Source organism: Homarus americanus, unplaced genomic scaffold (genome assembly GCF_018991925.1).
Source record: "Homarus americanus isolate GMGI-L3 unplaced genomic scaffold, GMGI_Hamer_2.0 scaffold40248, whole genome shotgun sequence".
Classification (NCBI taxonomy): domain Eukaryota; kingdom Metazoa; phylum Arthropoda; class Malacostraca; order Decapoda; family Nephropidae; genus Homarus; species Homarus americanus.
The window spans coordinates 11,258,422-11,275,921 of record NW_024712526.1 but is presented as its reverse complement, the minus strand read 5'-3'; the positions used below and the strand labels follow the sequence as shown (position 1 = coordinate 11,275,921).

Below are 17,500 nucleotides of genomic sequence, written 5' to 3'. Positions count from 1 at the left end.
TAATAAAACTTTTCCTTTGTAGTGTGGACAAACTATATCTATACCTTAGTAGTTTATTATTAGTGAAATTATGTTCTCGGTCAAAAAAATAATAATTACAAAGTTCGTTTAATTGAAATATAAGATTAAAGGTTGACGCGGCTACAGGTTCAGTTGGCCAATACTGTACTGGTAGCGAGGTACTGCACGGTCAGCCAGAGGGTGTACTGATCAGCTGATCTCAGGTAAATATAAACAAACAAGACGGCCGAAACTGAATATAACTTGTTAAATAACTGCTGGTATTTCATTCTTCCATTCTTTGTATTGGCGTATCGTGATATTTTCGGGGGTACCAACATTTGTAGTTAAATAGTTATGTTTCTACATAAGTTGCATTAATCTACGACATGATCATTTGAAAAAAAAAGTGACTTACAGAACGAACTAGTAATCACTAGTGGCCCTCGCCATATTTTTTATTTGAAAACAAACCGCGCTACGAAGTGATCCACCTCCCTCTATGCCTTTTTGCACACACACACACCGGGTAATACGGTTTTGCAATACTGTGCACTAGGTTGCTGAACAGAGCAGCCTAGTGCATGCTACGTCGCTTGCGTATTGCCCAACTGAACGAAGTTTCTGTCAAGTGCTGAGAATGTTCTAGGCATGTGTAGTTTGATCAAAGGCTAGGAAGAGAAGGGAAGGGGGAGAGAGAGATGAGGGTTGTATTTGGAAGCGTCAGCGACAAGTTCATTAGCTACTCGATAAGAGAATGAGATGTGGGTTTTAGCTATAGGATGATAGTGTGTGAGGACAGTGAGCAGGCGAGGCATAGGAGGGCAGTGTGTGAGATGCAGTGAGTACATGAGGTGGTCTGGTTTCGTGTCCGGAGACGACTTCTAACAAATATCAAGCAACTGTGCGTCAGTGACCCAGCTACAGAGTTTAGTGTACGGTGTTAACTCACCCAAAACCGTCTACTACTGTTCTTAAGCGTGCCATAACAACAGATCCGTCACAAGTGAGTTTGAGCAATTTGTATTCAGCCAACTTGAGAAGTTAATCACTTGATTGATATTATTATTAGATATGAGATAAATACGAGGTATGATGGATACTGTTTGTGTGTTTGGTATTTACAGCTGATAGTGGGACATGTATTTCCAGGTATGACTGAATAAAACATTGTCGTGTAATACTGAACGAATCTCATTCAAACCCAACCTCACCCCAGTCAGGCCGTGAGCCGTTACACTAATCAAACCAAACCTAACCTAACTTAACCTAATCTAATCTTTAATTCCAAGGGGTAATCTCAGCACCACCCAACCATTCAAGTTTTCAATGTTTGAGTCGCAGAGCACAAGCCTAGTCCATTTTTAGCAAGGTGTAATTTCAGCTCGACCCCCCCGTTTTTCATTGAATTTCACAAGCCGACTAAAAATAACATCCAGGCATAACTATCTTATTCAATTTTACCCTTAATATGTAACTATTAACCTGAACTAACACTCAAACGTAACTAACTTAAGATTTGGTTCAGCTTTAGCCTGTACACGTAACTAAAACCCTGAATTAACACTCAAACGTAACTAACTATTGATGTTATGTGACTGTTCTTGTATAACTAAGGTCTATCATCGTTTGCACTTATCATTAAACACTGGTTAGGCATTAAATTCCACCTAACGTCAAATTTATGAAAGACTGAATAAAAAAAAAAAAACTAACGTGACTAACAGGCGAAGTTAATGACTAGTTATTTTACCCATTTACAAAAATCTATCAGCTTGGCATATAGCAAATTTAATATTCAGGTAGATATTTAAGTTATTCTTCCATATTCTGCATTATTACCTTCGCTTTCGTATAAACTAAACTATTACTCAACGTCTGAGCTAAAACTTGAAACTTGTTGAAAATTACGTTATCTAATACAGTACTAAATCACACCAACCTTTAATATTGAGAAGACTCCTTTCAGTAATGTGTGTTTCAGCATCAGTAAACATAAAGCCGCTGGAAACTTTTGGGAGATTTATATCAAGCATGGATGTATACAATGGCTTCTTTCACTTCCGGGTATAATTTATTGGCCGGATCAAAAGTTAACAATTCACATTTTACTATTTCTAACTTTCTATTTACTGCTAAAAATATTGTTCACATATCACTACATTATTCACATTAATTAAGTATTTTCTACGGAGACTCTGTAATTATATACTAGAATATTCTTTTGGCGCCACTTTCCTGCAGACCACTTAGCCACACACTAATGCTCTCCTCACCACACTATTACTAATTAATTAATAATATCTCATGACGTAATTTCTTCTGATTTGAGTTATAGTCACCTGATTATAAGAAATATCTAGTTGTTCACTTAAATACGCTGCTTTCCACCTGAATAACTGTCCCTCACCACCACTGACTGACGCCGACCACAGGCAGGGTCCAGTACTAGTGCCCCGTCTGTCAGCTGGTGTTGCCTTCAAATGTTGTGACTTAATTAATCCCCGTACCGTGTAAATCATGACAGTAGGTGGACATCAAGTGGTAGTATCTATCATAGAAAAGTTCAAGGAGTCGTGATATCGTAAAACTGAGCAAGAAAATAAGGAGGAGATTGATGTAGCAGAAGGTGAACTTATACGCCGTATTTACCACACGACCAAATGACAAGTCTCCATGAAAATATCTCTAGGAAAGGTTAGTTTATTATTAAGTTCTGTATGTGTAATTTAGGATAATATATTGTGCAATTTATATAAGGACTTTAATTGCCGAATGACCATTATTTTATACGGTAATTGGGGATTAATACTATAAGTACATCAGACTGGGTAAATTCGACTTATTGCTACGGCAAGATTTTAATAATTCTTTAGCAAATAATAAAACTAGAAATATATTTCTTTATTTATACAAGTGAATATGAACGTAATTATAAGCCAATTACTGTATTATTTAAAAAATAGTGGTGTATATCCGTGACGTTTCTTCAACTGCGAATGCCCACATCAATGCTTTTATTTTTTCGGGTAAACCATATACTTATAAAAATACATTTATATCCTCTTGACCTCGCATTATACAATCTTTTAAACTAATTTTATTTTTATGCATACTTAATGAGTTTATTCAAAAATTTTGGACTGATATAGTAAATAAGAATAGTTTACTCGAAAATGCTGCTGAATAATATTTGTTGGTACTAGTAATAAGTGAAATATTATACGGTGATACGAGAGAAGTAATGCAATAATAATAATAATAATAATAATAATAATAATAATAATAATAATAATAATAATTTAGGTTAAGTTAACATTATGACCTCCCCTCCACCCCCCTTCCCCACACCTAACCCCAGCCGACATTACCATTGTTTAAAATTACATCAATGTCATTTCCTTTTAAGATAACACAACCGCGTTATCGTTGTTTGTGTGGTTAGGGATTTTTTTTAGAAGAGGGGGATATGACCAACCTGGGAAGCCCCCTGGTGAGATAATGTAGCCCTGGGCGGTGGTGACGAAAGTGGTGTTGACTAGACAAGGCTTCCTGGGAACTCCGTAGCATTACGTTTTGTAAATGAGTCTGTGTGTGTCTTGTGGAGTGTGGTGGGGGGTGATGATGTAAAGGATTTTGTGGGTTTACTTCTATTACTAATGCTGCTGTTACTGCTTATCAAAGTTATTATAAAAAACGCGAATAAAAAGTAAAAGTAATAAAATCCATTATATAAACATACAGTATAAAAAAAAGTACAAATGACAAACAAACAAAAAAATCAAGGACAATACAAAAACGCAGACCATCTGATATATTTACTGTATAAAAAAAAATAATAATAAAAAAATCGAAGCATAATCTACACTGTCGTTGGATTTACCAGTGAGGAACATTGTCCGTGATGTATTATTCATCCCCTTGTGAATAATAGAGGCAGGGGACACAGCATACACGACGCAGGGAACTTGTCCAGTGAGCTGACCTGTGATAACGTGATGCATATGCAAAGTCCTACACTCGTGCTGCTCCTCCCTGACCTGTACGCTGCTGCCATAGTTCAGGGGAAGGGAAGGTATGGCTAGTGATTCAGGGTAAATTGGGGTCATGTAAGAGTAGTTTTTTTAGTTTTTTTTCGGGGGTATAGTGGGGTCAAATTGGGGTCATGTAAGTAGTTTTTTTTGGGGGTACAGTGGGGTCAAATTGGGGTCATGTAAGAGTAGTTTTGAAATTTCATGAGTAGTTTTTTGGGGGGCACAGTGAGGTCAAATTGGGGTCATGTAAAGTAGATTTTGGGGGGTTATAGTGGGGTCAAATTGGGGTCATGAGTAGTTTTTGGGGGGTACAGGGGTCAAATTGGGGTCATGTAAGAGTAGTTTTTTTGGGGGGGTACAGTGGGGTCAAATTGGGGTCATGTAAGAGTAGTTTTTTTGGGGGGTACAGTGGGGTCAAATTGGGATAAAATTGGAAGATAGTGGGGTCATATTGATGGGAAAAATAGCAGATTTGCCATAAGGTGATTCGTATGTACAACTTGACTGCTATTCTCCCATCAACCGCCTGGTCATGTAAATCATATAAATTAGGGTAGTGTTTAGGGGGACGACATCTAGAGTGATAAAAGTAAGATGTCAGGGTTTTTTACGGTTTCTAAATACATTGTTGGCTGACGTCATTAAAACACACACACACTGCTACTACTTTGCTGTCACTCCAAATCAAGTATGACGATCATCCAGCTATGATACAATGAAAGAGTTATTAAGGATGTCACCTTCATTGGTGAGTTCTGGGGTGACTCGAGAGGCCGATACGGGACTGGCAGGGTCGTTCACAGATGTTGCACATGTGGAGGGCTACATCTAGTGCGGGAGGGGCGGCGACAGCGTCTTTCCGGCGTTGGCGCTTGTCTGCCTAGGTATGCAGTCGGGATAACTCGAAAGTATTGACACTTTCTCGTGAGGTGCTCCTCCAAGCGTTACGGTGTGGAGTAATCGTCTCCCAGGTGAGGGGGTCGATTTGGCACTTTTTCAGGTTGGTCTTAAGACTATCCTTATACCTTTTCAATTGCCTGCCAGCGTTACGTTTACTATTCGTGAGGTGACTGTAAAGAAGCTGCTTTGGCAGTCTACTGTCGATCATGCGGGTAACATGGCCTCGATGCTCCTACAGTTGGTGTCAGCAAGAATACTGGCATTTGTTCTCTTGTCTTCCCAGCGAACTCGGAGGATGGAACATAGACTACGTTGGTGAAAGTTTACAAGTGCCTTGAGGTGTCTCCTGTATGTGACCCATGTCTCGCTGCCACATTATCAGGGTGTAGATAATTTCAGCTCCCTACAGCTGAAGACACGGATACCGAAAGTGTGCAACATTAGAGAGGGCAGTACCGTTAAGCTGGATGGATGGTGGAGGGGTGTCTGAACCAGGGGCAGGCTGAAAGAGAATCTGAGTCTTACGTACATTCACCTCAAGGCCGAAACGTGAATACGCGTCTGCGTAGGTGTTCAGGATCTCCTATACACACACACACACACACACACACACACACACACACCAGAATGGTTTCGTGACTAGATTATGACAGAAGTAATATCATTAATGGTTGTTAGTAGAGAATTCTGGATCTCTCTCTCTCTCTCTCTCTCTCTCTCTCTCTCTCTCTCTCTCTCTCTCTCTCTCTCTCTCTCTCTCTCTCTCTCTCTCTCTCTCTTTCTCTCTTTATTTATCTCTCTCTATGTTTATCCGTCTTTATCTGTCTATCTATCTATCTCTATATATCTATCTCTCAACATAAATATAAAATAATTATAAAGCTCTAGTTATTATTGTAATTACATCCAACAACAGAGATACTAAATATATACAGAGATAATTAGATATTTATTATTTTTTCTCTCATTTTCTCGGTAATTAGGCTGATCTAGTTAATTAAGGTAGTTAACTATTTATGATGAGGTCTTCGTTATCTGCACTTTGTAAGCCGTTGATATTTTTTTGTTAAGGCTGGTGAAGGAGAGTTTGTATTTGTTGTTCTTGTTATTGTTGTTGTTGTTATTATTGTTGTTGTTGTTGTTCTTATTATTATTGTTATTGTTATTATTATTATATTTGTATCTGTATATGTCTGTCTCTCTCTCACACACACACACACACACACACACACACACACACACACACACACACACACACACCCTTCTCTCCCATACTTTTTATCCAGTGTTCAATAGTATCTATCTATCTATCTATCTATCTATCTATCCATCTCTACAGGTATACAAACAATATAAATATACAGTGCAGGTATATATGAGTATTTTAGGTTTGGTTTGGTTTGATTTGGTTTGGTTTGGTTAGGTTTGGTTTGGTTAGGTTTGATTTGGTTAGGTTTGGTTTGGTTAGGTTTGGTTTGGTTAGGTTAGGTTTGATTTGGTTAGGTTAGGTTTGGTTAGGTTTGGTTTTGTTAGGTTAGGTTTGGTTTGGTTTGGTTTGGTTAGGTTTGGTTTGGTTTTTGTTTGGTTGGTTAGGTTTGGTTTGGTTAGGTTTGGTTTGGTTAGATTTGATTTGGTTAGGTTAGGTTAGGTTTGGTTGGTTATTAGTATCCTTCAATTTGTAACATAAATAACTGGCACTATTCTCAACCATTGGCACAGCATGGCACTCTTCCCGGCGCCTGACCCTAGTATAGCGTAGTGTCAGAGGGTACGAACTACGCACTTGTTAGCTGACCTGGCACTCAATGGCACTCTCTCTTAACTGTTTCTCTTAGAGGGACGTAAGATAAAAATTCTCTCCTAACTGATAAGTTGAGGAACGTATATACCTGACCCACTTAAGTTACGACATAAAGATGGATTCTCAAAGGTTCCTACGTTAATTTTGACTTCTAACTGGTGATGTGAGAACGTATATACCTGACCCACTTAAGTTACGACACAAACATGGATTCTCAAAGGTTCCTACGTTAATTTTGACTTCTAACTGGTGATGTGAGAACGTATATACCTGACCCACTTAAGTTACGACACAAACATGGATTCTCCCATGTTTGTGTGGTAAGATTTGTCTATTACCAGCTAGAACAATTAAGGTAAGGTGAATCATCAGGTAGATGGAGAGGTGTTACGTGTTATTGACGGCCATACCACGTACAGGTGCTCTCTCTCTCTCTCTCTCTCTCTCTCTCTCTCTCTCTCTCTCTCTCAAGGAAGTAACTCGGCGTGGCCTCGTTCTTAGAATATTTGAGGTACTCCAGTAATTAATTAGACCTGTGTGCGTGTGTGTGTGTGTGTGTGTGTGTTGTGTGTGCGCGTGTGTGTGTGTGTATGTGTGTGCGCGTGTGTGTGTGTGTGTGTGTGTGTGTGTCCATCACCACCATCACTATTAATAATAACTCCCCAATTATACAATTTCCTTCAATTATTTCCAATTATATATCGACCCTGCCAAATTATAGAGCTTCTTCATCATCCTTATCTCAAACCATACTATTATAGCTTCTAATTCTATTATATATAAAGACTAAATACCCTTGAGATTATTCATTTCTCGTTTAAGAATCTTCAGAATGGAATTTCAACCTTAAGACATCATTATTTTAAGTTCATATTCGGTTGACCCTAAAGTGAAGTTGTGTAGGAATTTTTTTAAAGGAATATGAGCTTAAGATATCTTGGTTATAAGGTCGTGTTTGGCTTGTGTTTATATTGTAAATAAAGACACGTGTTGGTAGATCAGCTGATGTGACGAAGATGTGTGTTGTTGATGTTGATGTTGTTGTTGTTGTTGTTGTTGTTGTTGTTGTTGTTGTGGTAATATTATAAACACCGTCCTAAACATCACCCCCATTGACACTGTGCCACTCACCATCATCACTACAACCTGTCTGGCACTATCACTCCCACAAACACACCCAAATAACTATCTATACAAAATTGTGTTGAAAAAATATGACACAACTGACGAAGGATTTTGACAACCCTACCGAGACAACAGGAGTCACAGTGTTCATTATGGAGTTCATCGATCACCCGAGGTAGAGGTAGTTTATGGAGTGTACAGAGGAACACGAAAGTACAAAATATAAATCAAAAGTTTATGATCACGAAAGTTTTAATAAGTGAAAAATTAATAATGTTTTTTTTTATTTGTTTTAATTAGTTTGTTTTTGTTATTGTATTTGTTTGTTTTGTTTTTTTCAGTTTTTATTTTTTTTTGTCTTTGTGTTGTTTTTGTCTTATTGTTGATGTATTTAAAGAAAAAAAAGAATATATATTTTTTTATTACCTGATGATTATCACCTCCCCCCTCCCCCCTCCCCCCTCTCCCCTCCCCCTCCCAGCTTATGTCATCTGAAACTTAACCGCCCTTAATGCTTACTTGGGGTGTGGCGTTAGGTTAGGTTAGGTTAAGTTTGGTTAATGTTAGGTTAGGATGTTAAGTCAGGTTATGTTGTAGTGGTTAATCTTCAGGTGCTCCCTATATATGCTTAAGTTAATACCTGTAGAGGACAGATTCTTCTCTAACCTAACCTAACCTAACCTAATCTAACCTAACCTAACCTAACCTACCTTAATCATTTGTTTCTTGTTACAGGAACCGCAGGAGAATTTGGGAATGACGTGAAGAGAGACGCAAAAGGAACCAACCAATCATAACTGTGTCTCTGTCAACCAATCATAACTGTGTCTGTGTCAACCAATCATAACTGTGTCTGTGTCAGTACTTCATGTGTACCTTTGGTCGATGTGTAGAACTCTGAACAGTATTGCCAAGACCCGTGTGATGACAGTGTTACCAAGGCCGCTGTCTTCAAGGTATGACTTATGTAGAATATGGTTGTTGATTAAAACCATTTATTTAGTTATGCTGTACAGGTGTATAGGAAGGTAAGGTTAGTCACTCCAATTTTGTTTATTTTACCTGTGTAATTAACCTAACCTGGCTGCATACCTGTAAAAACACACACACACACCTGCCACCCCCTCTTCCCCCGACACACATACACAGTAAAGTATCAGACAAACACGAAATTCTTCAACTTTATCATTTTTCATCAAACTGACAGACAGACAGACAGACAGACATTCACACTTTTCTAATTAGTTCTATGTTTTTAAGGTTCATTATGTACAAAGACAGTTCAGGAATATAAACAATGGTAAACAGTAAATAATAATAATAATAATAATAATAATAATAATATAATAATAATAATAATAATAATATAATAATAATAATAATAATAATAATAATATAATAATAATAATAATAATAATAATAATAATAATAATATAATAATAATAATACACAGGGTTATTTTAGGATTGGTTATGTAGGCGAGTCACAGGTTTTATATTAACATTGTGTCCATGGCGTTTATCAGACAATGTTGCCAAATCGTAGGTGCAACGTTGTGGTCGTGGTCTCCTTCTGACAGTGGTGCCACATCTTCTGACACCACTTGCTGGCACCATAGTCTTATACCACCTGTGTGTGTGTGTGTGTGTGTGTGTGTGTGTGCTTTGATAAGAATTCCGCCGCGGTCGACTCCATGATCAGATGAGAGTCGTATGTGCGGAAATTGGCAACATTGTTTACATTTTCGGTCAGTTTTTTTTCTGGCGATATTAATGAGTTGTATGTTTCTCTTATTTATGGAAGAGAAGAAGAAGGAAAAGAAGGAGGAAGAGAAGAAGAAGGAGGAGGAGGAGGAGGATAATAATAATAATAAGAGAATAAGAGGTCATGAACACAGGATCACCACAGCGTCCAAATGTTGTCAAGGTTTTCCCTCCCCTCCCCCGCATTTCTATTTCATCACAGTCCAAAGTTTAATCAGTCAACTATTTCCCTTATATAATTTTCTTTTTAATTCATCACGTGACAAGAGTAAAAAAAAATAGTAATAATCTACGAACGTAAAATTTTAAGTTGTTTCCCGCCATTTCCTGTAGTGTTGAGTTGGCGCGTCTCCAGATCCACGACCTTACTGATGGAAAAACAAATGAAGATCACATTCCCAGGGTATATAATGTTCCTTCCTCTTTATGACGCCTATATTACATTACAGACCTTATCTACCTAGCCCTGACAAACAAACACACACACACACACACACAGACCCAGCAGCCGTTACTTGGCATCCAACTCGCTCCTATTTCGGATAGTGATCTAATCTTCCTTGGCGGCCAGATATTATTTACGATCTAAATCCAGCAGAGAGTTTCAGGCGTTTATACTTCTGTGGCGTTTATACTTTTAGGGCGTTTACACTCCTGTTATTTATTTACATCTCCAACTACTTGTGGTTTTTATTACTGTTCCCGTCTCACCCAACACTTATGTTTGTATGTATGTATTTATGTATATGTGTGTTCGTGTGCGTCATAGTGAGAGGTGACGGGGTCTTGGCTTAACCTAATTAGATGACATTAACCAGGTGATCTAGAAATAGAAACATCTTGAAATTTAGTTTAGATTAGGTCAACTTTTGGGTTAGGTTAGGCTTATGTCAAGTTAGGTTAGGTTAGGTTAGATAAGCTCAATTGGCAATAAACAAAACAAAACATCATGTAAACAACTTTAGCTTAAACTACACAAGAGATATGTGCAGTAGGTCATGTACAGGAGAGAGTTGCTATTGACAGATGCGGGGGGGGGGATAGTAGTAGTAGGGTGTTGGTAGTAGTAGTAGTAAAGGTGGTGATGGTGTTGGGGTGTTGGTAGTAGTATAGTGTATAGGTGTTGAGAATATTCGATAAATTAGAACCAAAACAAAAAGAGAATCATTAAATGACAATAAAAATCAATAACTGGTAACCCTATCGCCCTGTGATTTAACCCAAGTTGATAATTTTACTTTATCGCCCTTTGATTTAACCCTATCGTCCTGTCATTTAACCCAAGTTGACCTTTTGATCTTCGAGTTAGTGACCTCAAAATCAATAGGGTTTGACCTCGACACAAGAGCATTAGAGCAGTGATGTTTTGTCACAGTGTGTAAGTTGTGACTCCCTATATAACGCGGACAAGGGTTTCTACCACAAATAGACAGACAAGATGACCTCAATGGACTTTTAACTTTGCTGAAGTTTGTCTGCGAGATGAAAGAGGATTCAGAGGTAGGAAAATAAATACAAAAAAGATGCCAAAAAAGATACAGTAAAGTTAAGTGTGTGGGAATAAAAAGTTTAACTACTTTTAATGAATATAGTTCTTGGGGCGCTGCCTTAACACCAGACTCAAAAGAACAAGGACGAAAAAGAGGCCAGTAAATGGTGGGAGCAAATTATGGTAATAGAAGATTATGGAATAATTGAAGGAATGGAATAGGGCAAAAGAGTCGCTGAGTCGAGCCGTGTTAAGGGTCATAACACTGTGGCTTCTACCGAGCGGTGTCGAGTTCCCCGTGACGTCATAATTGGATGATGACGTCATCACGTTTCCACCAATTACGGAGAAGGTTGAGGAGACGAAGAGGAAGACAAATAAAAAGAAGAGTTGGAAACTAGGGAATAACGATGACTTGGATGAAGAATGTATCGAAGATGAATCAACCTTTATATAATAATAGCGATTATTATTATTGTTGTTCTTCTTCATCATCATCTTATTATTATTAATATTATTATTATTATTGTTCTTCTATTTCATCATCATCATCATCATCATCATCATCATATTATTATTATTATTATTGTTGTTCTTCATATTATTATTATTATTATTATAATTAACATCAATGTTGTTATAATTAACGCAGTAATACGTAACATCTATTATAACTGGACAATGAATTACCTGCAAAAACCAAACCAAAACAATAACCGTGAATTAGTGTTATCCATAATTAATTAATAATAACAATTACGGTTCTTTAAAATTAAGTAGAGTTAAATAGAAAACAGTGAATTAGGCAACAGAATGTGGGAGTAACGGAACCTTTCATGAAACCTCGAGTGTGAGTGTGTGTGTGTGAGTGTGTGTGTGTGTGTGTGTGTGTGTGTGTGTGTGTGTGTGTGTGTGTGTGTGTGTGTGCAGTCAGTCCGGGTCCTGGCGGTGTGTTGACTTCTGGGGTCTTACGACGTGGCAAAGGGCAGTTTTTCTTGTCGTGGGTATTTGACCTGTAACCCAATCCTCCTCTCTCCCTCTCTGTCTCTCTTATGTATTTTCAGGTTTTACTTTCTCTTGGTTGTCTTTCACCTTTATTTTGCTATTTTCTTACTTACCATTTCCTTTCTGTCTCCTTACTGTCTCTTTGTACATCTTTCTCACACACACACACACCTCACAAATCAGTCTCTCCTCTCTCTCTCTCTCTCCTCCTCATCTCTTCTCCTTCAACCCCTCCTACCTTATCCTCACCCACTTACTCCATCTCCCCTCCTCACCCCCATCCTCTTAACCCCCCCCTCTAATCTTAAGCAGTAGGGCCAAGTTTCAATGTCTGTTTGTGTCTGTCTGTCACTCTCATAACTGTCCTATTTCTTCTTCCATTTTCTCATCACTCCCCTTTCACTTCTCTACTCCTTTTCCCCCCCTCCCCTCTCTCTCCCCAGCCAATCCCCTCCCTCTTACCTGACTCCCTACTCCTACGCCTCCCTCTCTCTCTCTCTCTCTCCTTTCCGAACCCTATTTTTTTAACATATGGATCCTTATTTTCTTTACTATTTCCCTATTTAGTCATTTTTCTTAGCCTTGATCTCTTTTTTTCTCTTTGTATTGCAATCTTTTTTTTTTGTTTCTCTGTTGAGGCGGAAAACGAGACAAGACAGAAATGATAGGAGGAAGAGAAGAAAGACCGGGGGAACGGAAGGAAGTGAAGGATCTAAGAGAATGAAGGGGGTGAGAAGAGGGAAGAGAAGGAGGAGAGGAAATAACTGAGAGAAGGAGATAACTAAGCAGAAGCAGAGAACTGAGAGGAGAGGAAGAGAAAAGGAGAAAAATAAGAGAGGAAGAGAGTACTGAGAAGAGGAAGGTGGGAGAGAGATAGGTAAGGAGGAAAAGAGAGTCAACACTACGAAAGGAAGAGAAGCGATGGGAGAGAAAACATATCACCGGGAAGGGGAAATTAAATAAAGTGGGGGGGGGGGTAGGAGGAGGGGGAGGCGGGAAATGGGGGAAGGAGGTGTAGAGGGATGGAAATGGGATGTGCCAGGAAATAGGCTGAGGGGGCAAGAGGAGGCAAAGAAATAGGAGAAAGAGAGGGAGGCTATCAGAGAAAAGGTAGTATAGAAATAATAATACTAAATCCGTATTGTATGTTAGTTTATTTACTGAATTACTAATGATGACTATATTAAGAAGTGTATATAATTATGATAATACTCAGATAAATTAAGCCCCTAGTTGTTGATGGTTAGTCTTGCTGTATATTATAACAACAATTAAAGTGGTCAGGTATTAATTTTATAATACGATACCTTTAGGATCTTGTTGCTCAAAAATAACTTTATAACTAATGGGAATTATTGAACCCCATTTAAAGAAAAATAAAAAGCACCTACAACAATTATATACATTTATTGACTGTACATAGCAGTAAAGTAGAACCTTTTCATAAGTTATAACAAACTTGATGATGAGAATGATAAACTATTTAGTTCCTTCGTAAAAAAGGATAATAAATGAAACAAAGAAAATGGTATATTTACATGAAGACAGCTTATGTTGCTAACACAGCAGCACAGAGGGTAACGGAGGACCTCTCTGTAGAGTACAGGTTAGGGCATCATCATAGGCACACTGGATACACCACGCCACCTGCTGCAACTATTGGCAGTTGAGGCAGGTGATGTATGAGTGAAGGTCACACACAGGCTCGTAACACGCTATACAAACACTCTGGGACTTCCTCTCTTCCTCCCCAGTGCACGAGCCACACCTCTTGGCTATGGGTAGGGATGGCGGGACGGACTGCTTTGGGACATTTATTTTCACCATATCCTTTTTGGTCCACTGCAATCTCCGTCCAAGGTTTCCAGAGTCGATCCTTTTCTGGGCCCAGGGTGTGACCAGCCTCAGAGCGAGGTCCTGCATGAACTGGCCGCGAGCCTGCTCCACCTCCTGTTGTGTTTTCTTATTATTGTTGCTGATGACCCAAGCATTGATGGTGGCAGCATTGATTATAAAATAAAACATGCATAAGTGCCACCTGTTTGTCTTTCGGCTGCAGGAATACTGTTTGGTCATTTGGTCAAATTTGTCCACTGCAGATTTTTTTCTATTGTAGTAATTGATGATCTCAGGCCTCTTATTCTTGTCAATGGTGGGCTGGGTGTGCATGGTCGACAGGTGAACGACCAATTTCTGGGGGTATGGCATGTAGGACACCATGGTGAGGCCTTCGGCGAAACAGAATACACTACTGTTCTCCTTCCGACCATCTTTTCTGGTCATATTTGGTGGAATGTGTGGCCTATTCAACCGCAAATCGCCAACAGAAGTCAAACCACAGTTGTTGAGTAGATCCATTGACAACGGAATAGATGTAAAACAGCTTTCTGTGGTTACATTCCTCCAGGTATTGAAGTAGGGCTTACAGAGTTCCTTGGTAATGTGGCGCAACTCAAGCCCTTGACAAGCCGGTGTGTAGTCGTCTTTTCTCAAGTACGGAATTGCATTTAGCATGTATTTGGATTTAGCGTCGCATATCACCGAAAGCTTGATTCCGTACTTGGCAGGTTTGTTGGCAAAGTTTACACAGAACCCACATTGCCCATGAAAGGGGAGGAGCTGTTCACCCACGGTGAGTGTTTCGCCAGGAACATACGATTTCTGGCACTTCGTGAGAAACTCATTCCAGAGTTGTCGGATGGGAGCCAGTTTATCAGTTTTTGACCTCTCTCTCCTCGTAGCTGCTTCATCAAAACAAAGACACTCCAGCAGGAAGCTGAAGCGTCTCTCACTCATGGCAGCCTGATACAGAGGAGAACCTACCTGTGTGTTCCACATTTCTGCTGTCGACAAGTGATTATCACGCCTGCAGCCGGAAAAGATTAGAATTCCTATCAATGCTTTTATCTCGTCGACGCTGGTCTCCTCAACAGTGGCATTCTTGGTGCTAACTTTCTCTGATATAGCAGAGATTGCAGAGTTCGTGTGGATCACAATTTCATTGATCATATCCAGGTCAAGGAAGAGTTCCAGGCACTGTTCTGGAGTGTCAGCAATGGTAGCAAGTCCATCTGGGCCACTTCTTATCCCATTTACTATGTCCCTATTAGGTTTTGGGACAGTCTCCATAACAGGTTTATTACTCCAGCGAAGCCCAATATCTCCCTGTAGCAATGGCTCTGTGTATGTAAATTGCAGGTCCTCCATATCAGTAGCAAGTCGCCTCTTCTTATGTGGGGAGGTAGAGCTGGAGGTAGCCGAGTCGTCAGATGCTTCACTGTCGATCTCACTCTCGAGGTTGGATAAATACTCTTCATACTTCTCGTCTTTGTCGCTGTGCATAAACTCGCCTTCATCGTCGCTGCGCTTAAAGTCATCGTCTTCGTCGTCGCTGTCGTTAGTCTTCTCAAAGATGCTGTCCTCATCAGAGTACTCAGGATCTGAACCCTGGAGCACTGCATAGATCTCGGCCTCCTTGATGGGCTTGAAACATGTGCCCGTTATCTGAAATGGAAAAAGACAAATAAATGTCAACAGTCGGGTTCTCTTTTGCCACCTAACCTAACAATGCACTTCCCACTGCTTTCAAAAATAAAGTACAAAACTTAAAAAATATTCAGGAATAAGAAGAGATAAAATATATATCAAGTATATTATGTAACACATCATCATTAGGTCTTCACGTGCCACCTAACAACGTAGTTTCCAATGTTGTGAAAGTGAAATGTTGCCACAACTCTGTGTTTATTTACATCGTATTAAAACTTCCAAAAGGGCCCTAAGGAACCTCACAATAGTAGCCAGACTAAAGATGGTAGATAAGCATTCCACAGTGTTGCTGCCACATCTCACTATATGCACCAGCCACTGTACCAGGTATAAGTGTAAGTGACTGTACAAAGTAATGCACAATAAAAGTAGAGATTCAATATGAAGTACTGGACTAGAAATGTTAAGAAATTACAAATATCTGAGTTTTCAAAAATGTCATTGAGAATTAAAGATACGAAGCATTACAAAATGTTAACGAGTATTGAGAATTATACACTGAGAAAGAAGGCAGACAATCAAACGCTTTTTCCTCCCTTTAACAATCACCATAAGTTCCAAGACACATTCGACTTCATATGTAATTAATTAACAGGTGAAATGGCTAATTGCTACCCCACTTAAAACATTAATCAAAGTAATTTTTGGATAAGTACTGTAGCTAATGATGGAAACTTTGACACTAATTACCCCAAGATACGGTAACAATTATACTAACATACAGTATTAATTATATCAGGTAACAGTCACAGGTATTGGTAAATTAAGTAAGAATATTTACACTAAATCTAAGCTTTCCTCATCTCCCCTCACTCCTTCCTAGGCCTCCCTCACTCCTTCCTAGGCCTCTCTCACACCATTGTAGAGTTCCCTCAGCTCGCTTCACCCCCTCACAGGTCACACCCTTACCTCCCCTCGCCCCCTGAAAGCATCCCTCCTCCTCCTCCCCTCACCCTATCATCTTAAGACGGGTTGCCATGACAACGGAGGGAACACAGATGTTGCTGCACCTTCCCCTCGTCTCAGCTGTGGAGGGGAAGACGTTGAGGAAGGTGGGAATATATATACGGAGTGACAGAATGTTTGGTAACTAACACAACAAAGACAACAACAACAACAACAACTAGGAACTTAATAATAACAACAATAATGATGTTTAAAATCACTTTCATCATCATACAAAAGGAAGAATAATAAAACAGACAGGCAGGCAGACAGACAGACAGTAGGGTGGAGAGACAGAGAGCAAATGAACAAACAGCATGAGTAAGAGATTAAGAGAAAAGTGAATAAACGAGAGAAAGAGAGAACGTGGTAAAGAGAAAGTAAAACAAATATAGAAGTAAATGACCCGACAAATAATGGTAGATAGAATCAGGGATTAAGATAAAGAGAGAGAGAGAGAGAGAGAGAGAGAGAGAGAGAGAGAGAGAGGTAATGGAAAGGTAAGCACCTGTGTGTCTCTCTCTCTCTCCGGTAGATATACTACTGGCCAGGTGAGTCAGGAGGGGGTGGTTTGCAGTGAGTCAGGAGGGAGTGGCCAGGTGGTTTGGTAGTCAGGGAGTCAGTGAGTCAGGGAGGGAGGGGTCAGGTGGTTTGGTAGTGAGTCAGGAGGAGTCAGGTGGGGTGGGGTCAGGTGGCGCTTCAGTGATAGTATTGACAGGTTGATGGGTCTTCTTCCCTCTTCTGTCCCATACCTAACCTGGGGGTCAATACACCTGGGATCATCATGTCACTGGAGGTCAACTCAACTGGGGTCGTCATGTCACTTGGGGTCAACTCACCTGAGGGTCATATCACTTGGGGGTCATGTCATGTGTTGGGCAAACCTGAA

At 39.5% G+C, this 17,500-nt stretch overlaps 1 protein-coding gene and 1 long non-coding RNA gene across 2 annotated transcripts in view; one reads left to right on the top strand and one right to left on the bottom strand.

Annotated features, from left to right (window-relative positions):
- LOC121863028 overlaps window positions 1-17,500 on the top strand; it is a 44,196-nt gene that overhangs the window by 145 nt on the left and 26,551 nt on the right. Inside the window, exons 1-2 of the long non-coding RNA XR_006088302.1 lie at window positions 1-1,006; window positions 8,596-8,816. The exon at window positions 1-1,006 is cut by the window's left edge and continues 145 nt beyond it. This is a non-coding gene — a long non-coding RNA (uncharacterized LOC121863028). The remainder of the gene's footprint in view (window positions 1,007-8,595; window positions 8,817-17,500) is intronic.
- The window catches only part of LOC121863017, a 71,808-nt gene continuing 67,816 nt past the window's right edge, over window positions 13,509-17,500 (bottom strand). The window contains exon 3 of the mRNA XM_042361478.1: window positions 13,509-15,621. Within this exon, the coding sequence (XP_042217412.1) occupies window positions 13,774-15,621 (1,848 nt within the window). The 3' untranslated portion in view covers window positions 13,509-13,773. The remainder of the gene's footprint in view (window positions 15,622-17,500) is intronic.